Raw genomic sequence first — 18,366 nt, 5'->3', positions numbered from 1 at the left:
CAAATGCACTTTATCAGGTTGTGATCTTGTGTGGACAACCTGGGTCTGGTCAATTCTCTCCTTCTTCTTGTTGCCAGAGGAAAACTGCTTGTTGCTCTTCTGTCTTTCTTGGGCTTGGAAATTAATTGGGGTCTTTATTTCCTGAAATCACAGGAGTAATGAGCAACTCCCTGCCAAGGTCTCTCTGTGAACAGCCTGCATTTCTAGGCACATGCTAATTACAGCCCAGCCCCGTGAGCTGCTCACCAGTGCCCCAGTGTCAGCCAGGGAGAAACAAGGAGGGTGAGAGGCAGTTAACCTCACACATTTACCATGGCTGGTCATTTGCAGGTTTGAAAAACAGCTTTGCAATTCAGATTCTGTACTATAAAGGCTTTCCAGATTACACATCACAAGGTTTCATCTGAGCCTGCCACCTTTGAAAAACTAGAGACACGGACATGTTCAGCATTGACTGCACTGGACTGAATGCACCTTGCTCATGTTCAGACTTCAAACGCATGATCCTAATAGGATGTGCTTTATACTGTAGTCGGTGAACAGAACCCAAGATATGGAAGTTGCTGGCTTAAGAAGGCCACCCTCCTGAATGGGAAGTTAATGAGAAACAGCCCATCACAGAGGAAGCCAAGAATAACAGCAACAACTGTTCTGTTGATGAATCTCAAGACGTAAGATAAAGGACATCATGTGCTTCAAAATGCCCTAACGGTGGGCACTGATAGGGTCAGTGGAGTGGCCAGGGTTGAATTCACATTTACTTACTGGTGTAAAGAAACTGAGAACAAAGAAATAATATTGCAGGGAGTCTCCGTTGGAAAACTATGCATTGTTATAGACATCTTTCCAGGATTATAGCTTTTATTGCCTGTGAGCTATTTTACAATCGATGGCAAAGCAATTCGTACATGTCTATGCACATGCAAATGAGTTCCCTCTTATGAATCCATTTGGAAATTCATTTCAATATTCCTAATCTGTAAATGTATCTGTTCTTTGGATTCTTCTTTGAACTGGTTGAAACATCTGCCTGGTTCCTTTGTTAATGAATAGCTCTGGCCAGGTAACTCTGTTGATTAGAGCGTCGTTCCAATATACCAAGTTTGCAGATTAGATTCTTGGTCAGGGCACATACAAGAAGGAGAAAATTAATGTATAAATAAGTGGAATAACAGCCCTACCAGTTTGGCTCAGTGGATAGAGCGTTGGCCCTGAGACTGAAGGGTCCTGGGTTTGATTTCAGTCAAGGGCATGTACTTGAGTTGCAGGTTCCATCCTGGCCTGGTCAGAGCACATGCAGGAGGCAACCAATCCATGTGTCTCTCTCACATGGATGTTTCTCTCTCTGTCTCATTCCCTTTCTTTCACTCTCTCTAAAAATCAATGGAAAAAAATATCCTCAGGTGAGGATTAACAACAATAACAACAAAAACAATAAAATAAGTGGAACAACAAATTGGTGTTTCTCTCACCCTCTTTTTCTCTAGAATCAATTTTTTTAAAAAAACAACAATGCATTAAATAAAAATTTTTCATGGGTGTTCATTTTTAATCTGCATAAGAGTCATAATTTTATCCACTTTTAAAATGTATCTGTTAGCACTAGTAATTATTGAGAACTGAGGATTTGCTGATGTTGAGTTCCAGACATTTACTAATTTCATCCATTCACCAGCTGCCCTAGTCTTAGGTTTAAATTTATTTTATTTTTTAATATATTTTTATTGATTTCAGAGAGGAAGGAAGAGGAGAGAGAGATAGAAACATCAATGATGAGAGAGAACCATTGATTGGCTGCTTCCTGTACACCCTGCACTGGGGATCGAGCCTGCAATCCGGGCATGTGCCCTTGACCAGAATCGAACCTGGGACCCTTCAGTCCGTAGGCCGACGCTCTATCCACCGAGCCAAACCAGATAGGGCACCTAGTCTTAGGTTTAAAGGCAGCCCTTGAAAGATCTGTCATTAGGGCAAAGAGCTTGAGGTTCTTGTCAAGCTTTGTTTTCTTTCTTTGGTTGGTTTATTTGTTTTGTTTTTTCGTTATGTTATGCCTGTCATCATTGCCAGAAAAGCTGTTGTGTAATATTGCATAGAAATCAGGCAACGAAACAATTTTTTTATCTTCCATTTCCATCCCCACACCAACTGTTAGGACGTTATGCCAGCATCATATCATAAGAAAGCCTGTTCTGCTGACATTTCAAACTCCCACAGAAAATGCTGTGGATCTTCTGAGAAGACCTTATTTGCAAGATTTGTTCAACAAAGAGGTTGGATAAGCATCTTGGATTAAACCTTCAAAGCAGCAGGCCCTTGGTTACTTTTCCTGATTAACCTGGGAACTCTTTGAAACTCTCTTTCTTATCGTAAAGCATTTTTTGAAACTACCGCTTTTCATAATGAGAAACGCTTTAGTAAACACACTCCTTTATGCATTTCCTCCTAATTAGCAAAACCTTTATTTTGCACACACAAAAATCCATATTTAAGTTTATCTGCAAAGAATACTGAGTGTGAAGTATTATAGAATTAGGTAGCTAATGGCAAATATATTCTTCCTACTGATATATCAAAATCTGTTAGTCTATTCATTAATTTCTAGCTGCTTAACGTCCAGGAAGCTCAGAGCCAAATTTGTAGCTTGCCTGTAATAACTCAGTAGAACCTGCCTGTTTGCATTCTACCTCTCTCCAGTCTGATAGCATAGGCAGTTAGTTCTTAACAAAAGAGAAGGGAACAAACTAAACCTGTTCAAGACAGGAAATAGTTCATAGTCACCCCAGGGAGGAGCTGTCATGATTCCAGACAATGTACTGCCTAGTGGACTAGGCAGGAAAGACAGCCTTACAGCCACCCTGGGGGGTAACTGTCATCAATCAGCTGGATTAACGGAGAGACAGAGAAAACAAAGAAGGGGATTCCTTTCCCAGAGTACATGCGCAGTAGGGGCCAAAATGGCAACCATAAAGGGGGAAGGCAAAGCCTGGGAAAATCTGGGGAAAGGATCAGATTGAGGAAGGGCACAAGCCCTGGGAAAATCCAGGAAAGAGATTGGATAGTTTGAAAGAAAGCCTGTTCTTTCTGTAACCCAAGGAAATACATGGAAGCTAGACAAAGAACCCAGTGTGTACCCTCCTTAGAGCCTGCCCTACCTTCACTTGGGCACATCGATTTTGCCTTCCTTTCTCCTGAATTCTAAGGGTCCCCAGGAGACTTGCAAACAGGGGCACAGTGAGCAGCAGCAGATTCTCCTTTTGCCTCTGCAGCTTCCTTTTCTGAGTCCACACTGCCATTGCCCTGTAGCCTGCCTGCCCACTGTCTCTCTGTGAGTGTACTGTTGCTTTCACTCTAATAAACCTTGCCACTATCGCTCAAAACTCCTCCTACGTGAGTGACCCTGGAGTTCTTTTCCCATGACACTGCTGAGAACCTGTTTCCTCCAGTAACATCTTGACCTTGGTTCCTAATTTATATTTTGTCTGTTCCTGATCTTAGAGATTCAGAGAGGAAGGGAGAGGGAGAGAGAGATAGAAACATCAGTGATGAGAGAGAATCTCTACTGGTGATTGAGCTGAAAACCTGGTGCATGTTTCCTGACTGGGAATCGAACCATGACTTCCTGGTTCATAGGTCGATGCTCAACTACTGAGCTATACCAGCTGGGCCCATCTCTTAATTCTTTAGGGAATAGTTCAGATATAAAAAACGAAATTTATACACATAGATTATACATGCCTCTGTATTTAATCTTACAAGAGAAATTCCTGGGGAAAATTACAATTTCCTTTGTCATTGTTCTTTCCTGGCATATTTCATTTAGAGACAATGAAGTACTTAGATATATTACTTAATCTGTTCATATGCTAAGTAACTTTTTAAAAAATTGATTTTAGAGAGATAGAAAGGAAGAAAGAATTAGAGAGACAGAGAGAGAGACAGAGAGAGAGAGAGAGAAAGAGAGAGAGAGAGAGAGAGACAGAGACAGAGACAGAGACAGAGAGACAGAGAAAAAAACATCAAATTGTCTTTCCATTATTTATACATTCATTGGTTGTTTCTTGTATGTGCCCTGACCAGAGATCGAACCCAGAACCTTGGCATATTTGGATGACGCTCTAACCAATTGAGCTACCTATCCATGGCCTCCTATGTAATTACTGAATATACTTTAGGAATGAATAAACAAAGTCATAGTAAGGTCAACTTTGTGGGTCTCAGTTCCTGTAACGATTTATATAATGTGATACTGAATTTTCAGTTTCTATAAATATTTCTCAGCCACATAATTATTTATTACAAAAGTACTTTCTGATCACCAGAATCTCATCAGTCTTTCAATAGACATCTCATGAGCTTAAAAAGGCCTGCCATTGTACTTAGAGGTTAAGAATGCAACTTGAACAGGGTGCTCAAGGGACTTGAGTTACATCTAAATCGCCCTGGCAGCCCAGTACTCCCCAGATCCCTTTAGAGAGGTGAAATCTCCATAAAAGGAACTACAGTGTTACCTTGAAGAAGAAAAACAAAAGGCTTGGTTAGCTGCCTTCCCACTGTAGTGGGGAAGGCCCACTTGATGGTGTGGTATGAAAAGCACATTGGACTTAGAGAACCAAATCTGGGTCCAAGTTCTACTTTTGTAAATCACTAAAGTGTAGTTTCCTGTACCTGTAAAATATGGGGATACATGCCCTTTACCTTTCCAGTGGTTGTGAGGAGTCAATGTGATCATTTCTGGCATGGCAGTGGGAATGAACTCTGTGTGTGTGTGAACCCCAGGGCTTTAAGCTTCTTTCTTTCCTCATGAACAGCCACCAAGCTCAGACAAGCTTCAGCAACAGCAGTTCAGGCTGTAGGTTGCACTTCATCCCAGGGGACGTCCTCGTCCTATCCTTCAACATAGTTCATTTTGCTTTAATCACCTATGAGGAGACTCATTTGTGAATTTATTTGCCCTTTTGTGGCAGACAGTATTTTCCAAAGATGGCCACAGCCATTTCTCCATCCCATAAACTCTTCTGTAATGTGAAAGTAAAGAAGGGAAAGTTTGGTCTGGGAAAGGATTTGATATCCAGTCTCTGGTCATTCACTGTCTCAACATGGGCACCAATATTTCAAGTTATTCTTTTGTGTGTCATCTAGAAATTTATTTTTTTATGAAGTGGGAGATAGAAACTTAAAGACTCCTGTCCAGGAGTATTAGTTTTGGGCAAAGAATATTAGGAAGTGAGAATCTGAAAATTGATCCGCTTAATGAGATGTGTTCCCCAGCATGAAGGCTATTGTTTTTCACAACCACTCCTTTGTGGTGTGATCATTTGAAAACTAGTTTCATCAGATATCATTAGAAATTTTAAAAATTAAGGTGGGGCTCAGCTCCATAATGAAAAAAATTATAGGTAAATTTAATTTAACAAAGATTCTTTTTTGTATTTCTCAGAATACAATGTGACTCTCCAAGGTGGTAGAAGATATAGAATGCAACATTCCCCAAACTGATTTGGATGTGAAAACTTATATTTTCATAGAGCCTGGTATGAGAGTGTGCAACTAAACATGCTTTTGGAAGTACTGACTCTGTTAGCTATCTATTGTTGTGTAACAAATTACCACAAATTTAGCTTCAAACAACACACATTTATTATCTCACAGTTTCTGTGGGTCAGGAGTCTGGGTACACTTTGCTTCGTTTTCTGAGAGGCTGTATTTGAGGTGTCTGAGGATGGGTCTCATCTGACGGTTTGACTGGGAAATAGTTCATTCCAATCAGGTTGTTGGCAGAATTCATTACCTTGTAGTTGTAGGACTGGGGACCCCATTTTCTTGCTGGCTGTTCTTTGCCACTTGGGTCTCCTTCCACCAAAACCAACAAGTATGCAGAGAGTCTTCCCAAGATGTATGTTACCATCTTATGTAACGGAATTATGTAAATGTAGTCATGTTCTTTCCATTATCCTTATCGAAACCAGTTGATCAGAAGCAAGTCATAGGTCTCACCTACACTCAAAGGGAAAGAATTACACAAAGGCATGGAAATCAAGAGTTAGGAATCATAGAGGTAAAACTGCAAACTCTTCATACAAATGACTTCAGCCACCACCCACACTAAGAGACTTGAACATTCTAGCATGGCTTCTATAAACTCAGGGCTCTGTCCCCAGAATGATAATCCCAACCCCTTAAAATGGCTGCCTGAGAAAGCTCTTCTAGCTAAAAATCTGTCTAGAGGCCTTCATCTCCCTTTTCATTGAGTGTTTACATTAGGAAACTTGCAATTGCAAATCCTTTCTTTGTCCCTTTGAGATGTATCTTCTACAACAACCTAGGAATGTCTTCCTCAAGGACCTGGGAGCCATTCCTTTAAATGTGATCACCATGAAAGACAGGGTCTTTGTGTCCCATTCTCTGTGGGAGGACAGGAGCCTAACTTCAATAAGCACCAGTTAGCAGACACAGGTGGCCTAATCACACTGACCAAATCCCCTCACAGCATCCGTTAGCACTTTTGCACACCCAGCATTGAAAAGGCATCCTGTTTTTTGCCAGAGAGTTGAACTCGGTTTATACTGGAGGGTCTCTCCCCTACTGCAGTAGTCTGAATAAAATCTGTCTTGCCACCTTTGACAAATGTCCGGCTCTGTTTTCTTTGATAGGAGCAACCTTAAGAATTTATCTCCCACAATTACCTAGAGGTTTTGATATCATTTTGCTTTCCATTCTAACAATCTACCTTAGCAATGCTGAGCTTCAATGAGCATTTGTGGATTATGTGTTTGTAGAGTAGCTTGGGTATTTCTCCTTTTATATATAATAGACATGTCCCTAATGGGTAGTAATTGTTTTAACATGAATTAATAAAAATTAAAGCACAAGGGGACTTTGATATTGATAAGAACCACAGGTTGTAGGTCTCGCTCTGTAACATAGACTAGCCTGGATGGTTAGTAGGCAGAAATGAATTCTCTTGGTGGTAATGCATGGTTACCTTTAGGCACTTTGGGAAGGAATAAAAATAGTATCAGCCTTGCTGGAAGACAGAAACCCAGCTGGAGTGGCTAGTAATGGTGCATTACCCAAGTCGAGCCCAATGGGAATTCACTCTTTTCTCCTGAGGAGGAAGGAGAATCCTGAGCAGGCAAATATTCCATCCATCCAGCTCAAGCCTGAGTTAGAAGAACTGACAAAACACAAAGAGGGTCTGGAATTGGGGTTCTATAGGAACTATGTTTGCCAAGCAAAGGCACAGATGGCTCTGGGGTGTTTATTGGAGCCCTTCTGTTAAAGAGTATTGCTGAGGCTGTGTTAGATCTAGAAGTGGGTGGCCACGAGTATGTTCCCTCTGGTCTCCTCCACTCAGGACCATGGTCAACCAAAGAGCAGGGTCCTGCTTCTTGTGGTTTCCAGTGAGAAGTGGGTCGCTGTCTACCAGATGTCTCTCCTCTGACCCTGTAGAGCCAGTTCCTCTGTGTCCCTCCAAGTCTGTGCCTCCAGCCCAGTTCCTCAAGGAGTACATGTGATTTGTGGATCACGATGCACAAAGCAGGAGGAAAATCCATTAACCAGGTGTTTAATGACTGCAGAACAAGAGGGTTTTGTAGGTGGTGGTGTTTTGTTTTGTTTTCAAGGGATGCTCAGAGATCCTTTTATGTTTTATAATATAAACAATGGGCACCAAGAGCTGAGACATGTTGTCTGTTCAGTGAACTACAGAAAATTCAAACCTTTACAAGCCAGAGAAGTATATCTTCCCTATGTGAGCTTAGAATATTTAAAGTCCAACCTGTGTCTAACTTTTTTGTTCTCAAAGTTTTGTAAATAATATTCCACTAGATTTTCTCTCTTAAAAAAATAATTGGTTCTGGTTTTGCAAGAGCATATTAAATCAACAATTATTTCCCTAGTTTTGTATTATCATTAGTCATCAACACTACATCACTTTTGTTATTGCAATACCATTATATAGTATCCTTGAAAATATGATTCCTAGAAATAATATGTACTCCCTACCCTCAGCTGATTGGATACAAAGCCACAATAGCTCTAAAATTAAATTAAATTCCATGTAGATTTTTGCCTCTTCTTTTCTATTTCACTAAAGGCCCGTTGCACCAAGATTTGTGCAATAGGCCTTCCTTCACCTGGCCGCTGGCACCGGTTTTCCTCCGGCACCCGGGACCCAGGCCTTCACTCTGGCCGCCACCTTCCACCTTTGCTCCAGCTGGAGTCTTCGCTTCCCTACAGCTAGAACACCGCCCCTATAGCTCCCTCCACTCCCCGCTCTCCCCCTCCTAGCAGGCGTCCTGCCCTGCCCAGCCACTCCACGCCTGGAGCAGCTAGAGGGCGGGGCCGCCGCCATCTTTGTCCTGCTAATTTTCATATTCCCTCCTGATTGGCTGGTGGTGTCATGGCGGTACGGTCAATTTACATATTTCTCTTTTATTCGTGTAGATTGTCCCTCCTGATATTTGACCTACTTTTCAATAAACTATTTATTTTCATGTGGAACACGTCCTTTATATTTTTATTTCATTGCAGATTCTTCACTTTAGCATTGTTCTCATCACATTAAAAAGCTTCAGGTCTTGCTGTGAGTGTTGGTCATCAAGTCATAGGTTCTGGCCTAGTCCCTTGCATATCAATTACTTTTCTCATGCTGGGCCTGTGTAGACAAGTCATATTCTTCATGCTTTCAGTTTCCATCACTATGTGTGGCTTCCCTGAGCCACTTGGCTAAAATTACTAGCTTTTATTTTTCTATTCTTACTAGATTATAATGACTTTAAGCTCATTTGGGAATAAAATGTTTCAATGACATTTTAAAGGATGAGCTAGAGAAGATATTCCATGAGTTTGAAATTATTTGAGAAAAAGATGTTACTTGATTTCTATCATGTACCAGAACACTGGCATGTTCACTACATATTTAATCTTCATGAGGCAGGTAAGTCTCCGTGACCCTGGCCTGGGAGAAATGTCTCCTGCCAATGGCCCCGACTGTCACTGCACAGTAACCTCCAGTCTCACAGCTGATTGGATGTGGGGAAACATGTGACTCAGGAACTGGGCCAGGTTACCTCATGTGAGGCTTTAGAATTCTTTAGAAGTTCCTAGAGTTAGATCAGGGCCTGTTATGCTTAATTTAAAACCTATGCTGATGAATAATCAGAAAGGGAGGGTTCTGAGAGAGAGAGAGAAAGATGGGAGAGGAACCCATCCTAGTTAAGAAAAATAGGTGGAAGACTATAGAAAAGAATGCTGACAACTATGACAACTAGCTACCCTCATTCTGGAAGACTTTCTAGTTCCCCATTCCAGCCTGTTCAGGGCTTTCCGGCACTTGGATTCTGTGAGCCATCCCTGTGCTCACACACAAAGCTGCCTTTCACATAAGTAGGCTTGAGTGGGTTTTTAGTCTTTACAAACTAACTGTATCTGACTAAGAAATTTTACAACATTCCTGTGAAAAATCATATTTAAAAATTATGGCTGACTTTTCTTTTAAAATATATTTTTATTGATTTCAAAAGAGGAAGGAAGAGGGAGAGAGAGAGAGAAACATCAAGGATGAGAGAGAACCATTGATTGGCTGCCTCCTGCACGCCTCCTACTGGGGATCGAGCCTGCAACCCAGGCATGTGCCCTTGACTGGAATTGAACCTGGGACCCTCTGGTCCACAGGCCGATGTTCTATCCACTGGGCCAAACCAGCTAGGGCAGGGCTGACTTTTCTTTAAAAATAGTGGACTGAGCCCTGTTTCTCTCCGCTGCCTCTCTAAGAACCAGTCAAATTGCAGTAAAGAAATAAAAGGATTTGTAATCACAGGGACAAGAAGAAAAATGAAGTCAAATTTTGGAACAAGGGGAAGAGAGCATGATGAGTGGGTCCTTAGCTAAGCAGGGAAGGTGAGGCCCAGGTGCCTGAAAAGGGGGATGAAAATCAGACTAGTACATGTCTCAGACCCCATAAAAACTCACAAACTGGAACCACAGGCATGATGGGAGGCTGGAATGAACCTGAAAAGGAACATGAATGGGGAACAGACACTTGGGTGCACTTCTCCAACCTGTCCAGTCAGGCTAAAGAACGGAAGCTCATTCCCTGCCGAAAGTAAGCCAGAGTCCCTGACAGAGGGACAGCAGCTTCCCCTGAGGCCAGAGGGGCGGCTCCCACTGACCATGAGGTTGAATGAGTTTCCCTCTGGGCCCATGGGACTCTCTAGCCCCACTAGAGCCCTGGCTCCCTCATCCTTGGAACACGCCTGTCCTGAGACACATAGACCCAGGGTGGGGGCTACAGCGTTCTGCCTGGAGGAAACGCACAGCCGCACAGAAAAGAGACCAGAGACAGGTGTGGACATTGGGAGGCGTCTCCTACCCAAGCCTCCTGGGCTGAAGCCTAGAAGCTGCCCCGTGGACATAGTGCCCGCCTCTAAGTACGAGGGAGCAGTCAACGATCCCCAGACATATGAGGAAAGCCTTCAACATGAAAGGGGAAGGATGCTTAGGAGGGTGCGGGGTGGAGTGGGGAGAATGACAATGCAAAATAGCCGTAAACTTCATTTAGAAGAAGAGGGGAGTTTGGAGACATCAGCTTTGTGAGAGAAGAGCCTCAGACAGGTAAAGGGAGGCGGCTGGAATAGGACTCGAACAGGAGGATGCTACCAGTTCCAGAAAGCAGGTCCTAGAAGGATATGTACTGGTAGAAAAATGTGATCATTGTAATGGAGACACAACGGACTGCCTCGGTCCTAGAGAAAGGGGATGAGGATGTTAAAAACAACTTTGCAAACAGACTCATAGTAAAAATGGGCTAAAGATTTGAACGGGTGCTTTAGCAAAGATTATATACAGATGGCAAATCGGCACATAAAAAAGTGTTCACCATGATTAGTCATTAGGGAATTGCAAATTAAAACCACAATGAGATGCCCATTTGACTGGTTAAAGACAAATCAAAACAAAACAAAAAAATACCAAGTGCTAGTGAAAATGTGAAGCTATGAAGCAACTGTGGCCATCACATTGCTCATGGGAATGTAAAATGTTGCAGTCACTTTGGCAAACATTTTAGTAGCATCTTACGAAGTTAAATATATATCCGTACTTTGACCTAGTCCCTTGCATATCAATTACTTTTCTCATGCTGGGCCTGTGTAGACAAGTCATATTCTTCATGCTTTCAGTTTCCATCACTATGTGTGGCTTCCCTTTCTCTTGGGTAAATGCCATGGAATGGGGTTAACCCCATTCCATGGCATTTACCCAAGAGAAAGGGAAGTTATTTCCTCACAAAGATGTAGATAGCAACTGTATTCATCATCACCGAAACCTAGAAGCCACTGAAATGTCTCCCAGAGGGTGAATGGGTAACACACTGTGGTACATCCACATAGTGAACACTACTCAGCAATGAAAGGGACTGAAGTCCTGGTACATGACACCCCATGGATGAACAGTTTTAAGTGAAAGAAGCCCCACTCAAAAAGCTATGTATTGTGTGATTCCATTTCTGTGATATTCTGAAAAGGCAAACTATAGGGACAGGAGACAGATCAGTAATTGCCAGAGGATGGGGGTGGGACATTGACAGCTGGCTATAAAAAGGAGCAAGGGAGTTTGGAAGTGTGATGGAACTGCTTATCTTACTTGTGGTAGTGATTACGTGACTGTATGGTTTGTCAATAAACACACAGAACTGTACGTTAAAAGTGTGAATTCTACTATATGTGAATCATAACTTTTAAAAATGAAGGAAAAGTCAATGAGGTTTCTGGATTGAGTGACAGCTGGAGAGTGCCATTGCTAAGGTTCATAAGAAAGCTTAGCTGGGCAGCAGACAAGCCCAAAAGGAGTCAGGGTGAAATTCTGCTTTTGGTAAGCAGAACCCAAGACAGCAGAAATACAGAGAATTTATACGGGTCAAGGTGGCGGGCTTCTTATTGCCGACTGGCATTCTGCTGTCTGAATATACCAGAATTTATCAGTTTACCAGTTGAGGAGCATTTGAGTTTCCAGGTTCAGGGAATTACGAATAAAGTCTCTATAGTGGTCCCACTCTTACATGCAGTTTCGCTTTCCACAGTTTCAGTCACCATGGTTTGAAAATATTAGATAGAAAACCCCAGAAATGAACAATTCATAAGTTTTAAATTGTGCACCGCTCTAACCAGCATGATGACATCTCACACAGTCCTACTCCTTCCCCCCGGGATGAGAATCATCCTTGGTCCAGCATCTCCACGCTGCATATACAACCCACCCATTAGTCACTTAGTAGCCATCCGGGTCATCAGATTGACTCTCTGTCATGACAGTGCTTGTGTTCAAGTAACCCTTATTTTACTTAATAATGGCCCCAACGCGCACGAGGAGTGATGCTGGCAATTCGGATATGCCAAAGAGAAGCTGTAAGGTGCTTCCCTTAAGTGAAAAGGTAAAAGTTTTAACTTAATAAGGCATTTTATCGTATCCATCATCACAAGAAGGGTGAATACAGTACAATAAGATATTTTGAGAAATAAAGAGACTCCATTCACATAACTTTTATTCCAGTATATTGTTATAATTATTCTATTCTATTATTAGGTATTGTTTTTAATCTCTTACTGTGCCTAAATAGACTTTATTACAGGAATGTATGAAAAAGTGGTATATACACATACCCCTACCCATGGTTTCAGGCATCCACTGGGGGTATTGGAATGTATCTCCCGTGCATAAGAGGGCACTGTCATATACATGCTCCTGTAGCTACTGAAAGATCTGAGCAGATAAGCCGGTGATATATGTTTCTAAGATGCAAATCTGATCATGTTATTCTCCTGATTAAAATTCTCCACTGGCTCCTTATTGCCTACAGCAGGGATTCTGCACGTGACCACATGTTAGAATCACCTAGAGCACTTCTGAAGTACCAGATGCTCAGCCCACCTGCAGAAATTCTGATTTCATTGATCCTTGGGTGGGGTTCAAGTGTCCATTTTTTTAAAAGCTCCTCGTGTGGTTTTATTATCTGTTTAGGCTTAAATCTTTTTTAAAGCATTATTGAAATGTAACACACATACCATATAACTTATCCATTTAGAGTGTACAATCCAATGGTAAAAGTTATATTAAATGATTAATTTTTAAATTGTGGTAAAATGTACATAACATGAACTTTGCCATTTTAAGTTGTGTGATTCAATGGCATTAATTACATTCACAGTATGGTATAGTCATCACCACTATTTTCTCTCCCTATTTGACTTTAAGAAATAACCAGTTCTGTAAGTCCAAGTGCCTTAGCAAACCCCAAAGCCTTTCTGTCTTCCCAGATGCAGCTCCCATCACTTCCTGCCTGGCATTCTCTTGGATCCAGGCCTTCCCAGATGCAGCTCCCATCACTTCCTGCCTGGCATTCTCTTGGATCCAGGCCTGCTGAATCATCTTTCACCTTTGAAAACTCTTTACTGTGTATATTCACCTCTCCAAAACACTATCTCACTGCTCATGGTAAATCCCATGTCTTCAGAGCCAGACTCCAGTATTTTCATGGGGTGCTTTTCACTCCCCTGGGCTTCTTCAGCTGCTCCCCTCTGTGACCTTTATCAACTTCTATTCAAGCACTTAATCAGGACTATTTTCTTTTTTTGTTTGTTTGTTTGTTTGTTTGTTTGTTTGAAGTATTACAAATAGTAGTACATATGTCTCCTTTTTTTCCCCCATTGACCTCCCCCTGGCCTCCCCTACCCCCCAGTACATGCCTTTACCTGCCCCCCCCACAGTGTCTTGTATTCATTGGTTATGCTTATATGCATGCGTACAAATCCTTCGATTGATCTCTTACAGACCACCCCCCCCCCCAACCTCCCCTGCCTTCCCGCTGTAGTTTGACAGTCTGTTCAATGCTTCTTTGCCTCTGTATCAGGACTATTTTCTATGTCTGTTTTTGTCTCTCTCACCACATATCCCCTCTCCCCTGCTCGCTCTCTCTCAGGGTGAACACTCAAATGGCAAAACTGCAATGTGAGCATATAAATTCCTGAGGCAGTTTTCTCCAAGAATGGCCAAGAAAGCTACCTGAGACAGTGATGTGAGTGAGAAGCAAATTTTGTTGGTTTAAGATACTGAGATTTCAGGGATGTTCGTTTCCACAGCATAGCCTAGCCGAGCCTAACTAATACACTCGTGGCTAATTCATTCACCATGTTTATCAGCTTGCTCTCTCACAATGTAATTAAAAAGAGAATGTGAAACCATGCAGGAAAGAAATTCTGGCTTTGAGGGAAGGCAGAAGGAGAACTAGAATTTAGAGGAGTCTGAGAAAGGTAGCAGGTGTGAAGGAGAGGTCTTGAGCAGAAGTTGTTCCTCAGGGAAGATAGACCTGGGCTGGGATGAGGGAAGAAGGAACTCACAAATTGGGCACCGAAGACAAACAGCCTACTATAACCTTTTGCATAGATGGTTCCTGACTTCTAGAATTAAGCATAATCAAATGTATATTTCAAACCCCAAATCAATACGTGCCAAAAATATACAGTGTAAAAAAATCAGAAAGAATCATGATCCTGAACAGGTGTTCCATTTGTTAATTTGATTTTTACTAACGAGATATATTTTTGAAGGCGCTGCTGGATACATCACTTTTGTCCCTTTGTGGGCATAATCAGAAAGATATCTGGGTTCAACAGTGCTCTAGAGGTTGAAACGTGTTCTCCTTTGTAATTGGCAGCTCTGATTAGTTCTATTTTTCTGCCTAAGATGCAAAATGCAAACATGAATTGAGATTCTGTGTCATTTCTGCTTCTTTCATCATCACCGTTAAAAAAAAAATTCAAAGCAAGTATCTTTGGAATCTCACTGAAAATGTGACCTGAGATGCACGAGGCAGAATATACTATGGTCCAATCTTTCATACCATCCATATTAACCTAGTGACTGTCTCACCATATCAAAACAAAACAAAACAAAATGTGCACCTGTCATAAAAAACATGTATGCATTAAACATATCCAATCAGAAATGAATTGTTGAAAGGAGAAAAATAGATGCTAAAAAGCATTGCAGTCTGGGAGCTAAGGGGAAAATACATAGATAAAGCAAGCATGGCAAACTCTTAATACTCTCATTGCATCTCAGTTATGAGTACGTGGGATTCTCCCCACTCTCGTGTGTCTGATCTTGTTGTTGATGATAAGTAGTAGAGGGATCATAAATTTACAGATAAATCTTTCAAACATTTGCACAAAGCTAAGGACACAGCTTATTATATTAGGTTCCTTAATTGCAGAATTTCATTTATGTAAAAAGTAAGGTCCAAAATAATGACATTTTGCAGATAGGTTTGAGTCCGTCTCCCGAGCTCTTGCACATGTTATTTCATCCTGGAGCACAGAGTGACAGACTCCTGCAGTGGTCATTACCTCTTTCTGATACTGTTTACTAAGCTGCCTTTCTCAATGCCCTGAAATCTGAATATCCTGAGAGAGTTCATCTATCTTTAACATCACCTTTAGAATTAGACTGAATATTAACATGATAATGCTTGAAACTGACATGAATCAGCCACATTTCCTGCTCCTTATGTATCAATAAGGAAGGATATCATGTTCATACATGATTCAGTTAACTACTGTTTTCTGGAAACCATATCTATTGATTGTTTGTGGCTTGAAACATGCCTATGAAAAATAGTGACTTTTTCACTCCACTGACAGTATCAATGAAGGTCGAGTATACCTTATTTTCTAGGGTGAGATATTTAGCATGCTGTAGGTGTAGATGAAAGACATAAACTAAGAGACAAAAGTGAGCCTTTCAGACGTTAATGTGATGATGTCTGTGTTATTATGAGCCTAATGATACCAAGTGCTCATAAGAACACATAGGTGTCAAGCTGGGAAACCAATGATCTAGCTCTCATCTTGACTGCAGGCAAAGAATATCTCATTAAAGCTATAAATTTCATGAGTCTGTTTCCAAATTTAAAACTCTCAAGGCAAATGGCTCTCATGGTTCAATAATTTTAAAGGGTTGTTCTTACTTGGCTTTGTAACAAGGAAATTAATAGTTTTTCTGAAACAAATCAGAATTATGCCATAGTTGCCTGTGTTTTCATGCTGCTGTCTTTAGCACTTAACTTCCTCTGTAGATAACAAAACCATGGACTCGACAATGAATTCACCGTTGGGAGACATTTATTACCTGCTGTGATTGCTCAGGACAGAACAGGGTGGAAATGAAATGTGCTCATTCATGGCTATGTAAAAATTGTTCTCCTGAGGTAATATAAAAGGGAGTAAGTTTCTACTCAACCTTCACTAGTCAGAGTGAATCCTATGTAGCCCAAGATCAGGCAGTGTAAGTTGCCCATATGGTGTTAGCACCAAACCAATAGACATGTGTAGGCCTCAGGGACCCAAGGCATTGAGACGTCATAGCAGTTAATTGAACTTGTTTCTTCTTTCTCAATGAACTTCAGAATAAACATTACATAGCCATGTGAGAGATGCAGTTTTAGAAAACATTCCCCCTTTTTGGGAGGAGAGGGTATACATTCAATTTAAAGAGCCACCATTTGCTGCATTTGAGAAAATCAAGACAAATTATAGTGGATATAGGACAATACAAATATATCAAATGCCTGCTGCTGTTTAAGCTTAGTGGAAAGGCATTAGTGATTGTTGTGCAGAAAAAACATACAACATGAGCAATAAGAATATAATTATTGCTTTCCAAAAAAAACCCAAACAAGCAAAGTGACTTAGACTCACATAATTTTATCTGGATGATCAAAAAGTTACAAATGAAAAACGGTTATACCCCAGGAAGGGCAAGTCCTATTTGGTGTGTGTGGGAATGAAACTCAAAGCAGTTCATAAACCTTTAAAGTTGTAGTAACTGGGCACACATCTTGCTTTCCTCCTCCCTCAAGCTTTTTAGTCCAAAGGGAAATGGATAGAAATAGACCAGAAGATATAGTTATGATATAAAAAATTTTAATTGAGTTTAAATGTATTTTCAACTGCAAAGGCCATTAAAAAACCATTAAAACAGAACATGCAATCATTAAAAAGCTTTAACTACATTAAATGTTTTCAATAAGATATCATACTATTTTTTGAATGTTGAATTTTTTGTATGTTAATTTCTTTGAAAACTTTCATTAGCATCTTTTGCAGTGATTATTTCTAATGTTTACAGTGTTGTTACAAATGCTATTGCACAACACATCCAATTTCCTTGAAAGAAAATCAAAGATTAAATACTAATTTTGTGAGCCACACTACTTAGCTTGGCAAGTGTATTCTGAAAAGAATAACCACTATGAAGTAATATGACTTTTACTTAAAAAGAAAAAAAAAATATGCCTCTAGTTTTTGGCTACCATTTCTTTTGTATAAAAATCTATAGTGGAGTTACTGTGTCATATATGAAGGGTATGTTTAATTTCATATGAAACTTTCAAACTCTTTCGCAAAATGGTGTACCATTTTATACTGGAGTAATAATCAGGTAGACAAGATGACAAAGGCATTTAGCTGTCAGTCAGCTCTTTGCCATGGCCACATCATTGCTTTTTCAATAAGCTCATTAACAAAATGGCCATTCTTCGGGGAGAAAGGTTATGAATGGACTTAATAACATCCATGCTTACTCCTTAAGACAGATTTGGTTAACGCTGCTGAATGCCTAACTTGCCAAGAGCAGCAACCTATCCTCAACCTCTTATGTGACATCTCTATTAGTTTTCTATTGCTGCATAGACATTACCACAAAATTAGCAGCTGATAACAATACATACTAATGATTTCCCAATTTTCATGGATTTATAGTCTGGACATGGCTTAGCTAATGAATTATTATCACACTTTATATTATAGCCTAGGAATAATTATGTCCAGTAAAAATGGAAACCACATATGTAATTTCCAATTTTCTATGAACCATAATAAAAAGTGAACATAGTTTAAATGCATTATACTAATATATTTTATTTAACTAAACCTATTCAAATATTATTTCAGCATGTAATCAGAATAAAAATAATTAATGAGCTCTCTTACCATGTTTCATGCTAAGTCACCAAAGACTGACATGTATTTTATTTACATCTCAATCAAGACTAGTCATATTTTAAGTGCCTAATAGCCACCTTTGGCTAGTGGCTGCTGGATTGAACAGCTTAGACATTTTAGAGGATATGCAGTGGTAACTCACTGTGGTTTTAATTTGCATTTTCCTTATAACTAAATGAGATGGAGCATGTTTACATGTACTTACTGGCCATTTGTATATCTTCTTTTGTATGTCTGTTCAAATGTCCAGCAATAAGTGAGTAGATATACAAATTCTGGTATACTTATACAATGAAAAAGTACTCGGCAA

The 18,366-nt window shown here is 40.4% G+C and overlaps 1 protein-coding gene across 1 annotated transcript in view; it reads right to left on the bottom strand.

Moving 5' to 3' along the window:
- Nucleotides 1-5,616: 5,616 nt before the first annotated feature.
- Nucleotides 5,617-18,366, bottom strand: part of PHF14 (PHD finger protein 14) — a 165,300-nt gene continuing 152,550 nt past the window's right edge. The window contains exon 18 of the mRNA XM_080666047.1: nt 5,617-5,994. Coding sequence (XP_080522173.1) covers nt 5,971-5,994 — 24 coding nt within the window. The 3' untranslated portion in view covers nt 5,617-5,970. The remainder of the gene's footprint in view (nt 5,995-18,366) is intronic.

Source organism: Plecotus auritus (assembly GCF_963455305.1).
Source record: "Plecotus auritus genome assembly, chromosome: 4".
NCBI classification, from domain to species: domain Eukaryota; kingdom Metazoa; phylum Chordata; class Mammalia; order Chiroptera; family Vespertilionidae; genus Plecotus; species Plecotus auritus.
The sequence above is the reverse complement of the archived record's forward strand: the minus strand, read 5'-3'. Positions and strand labels throughout refer to the sequence as shown.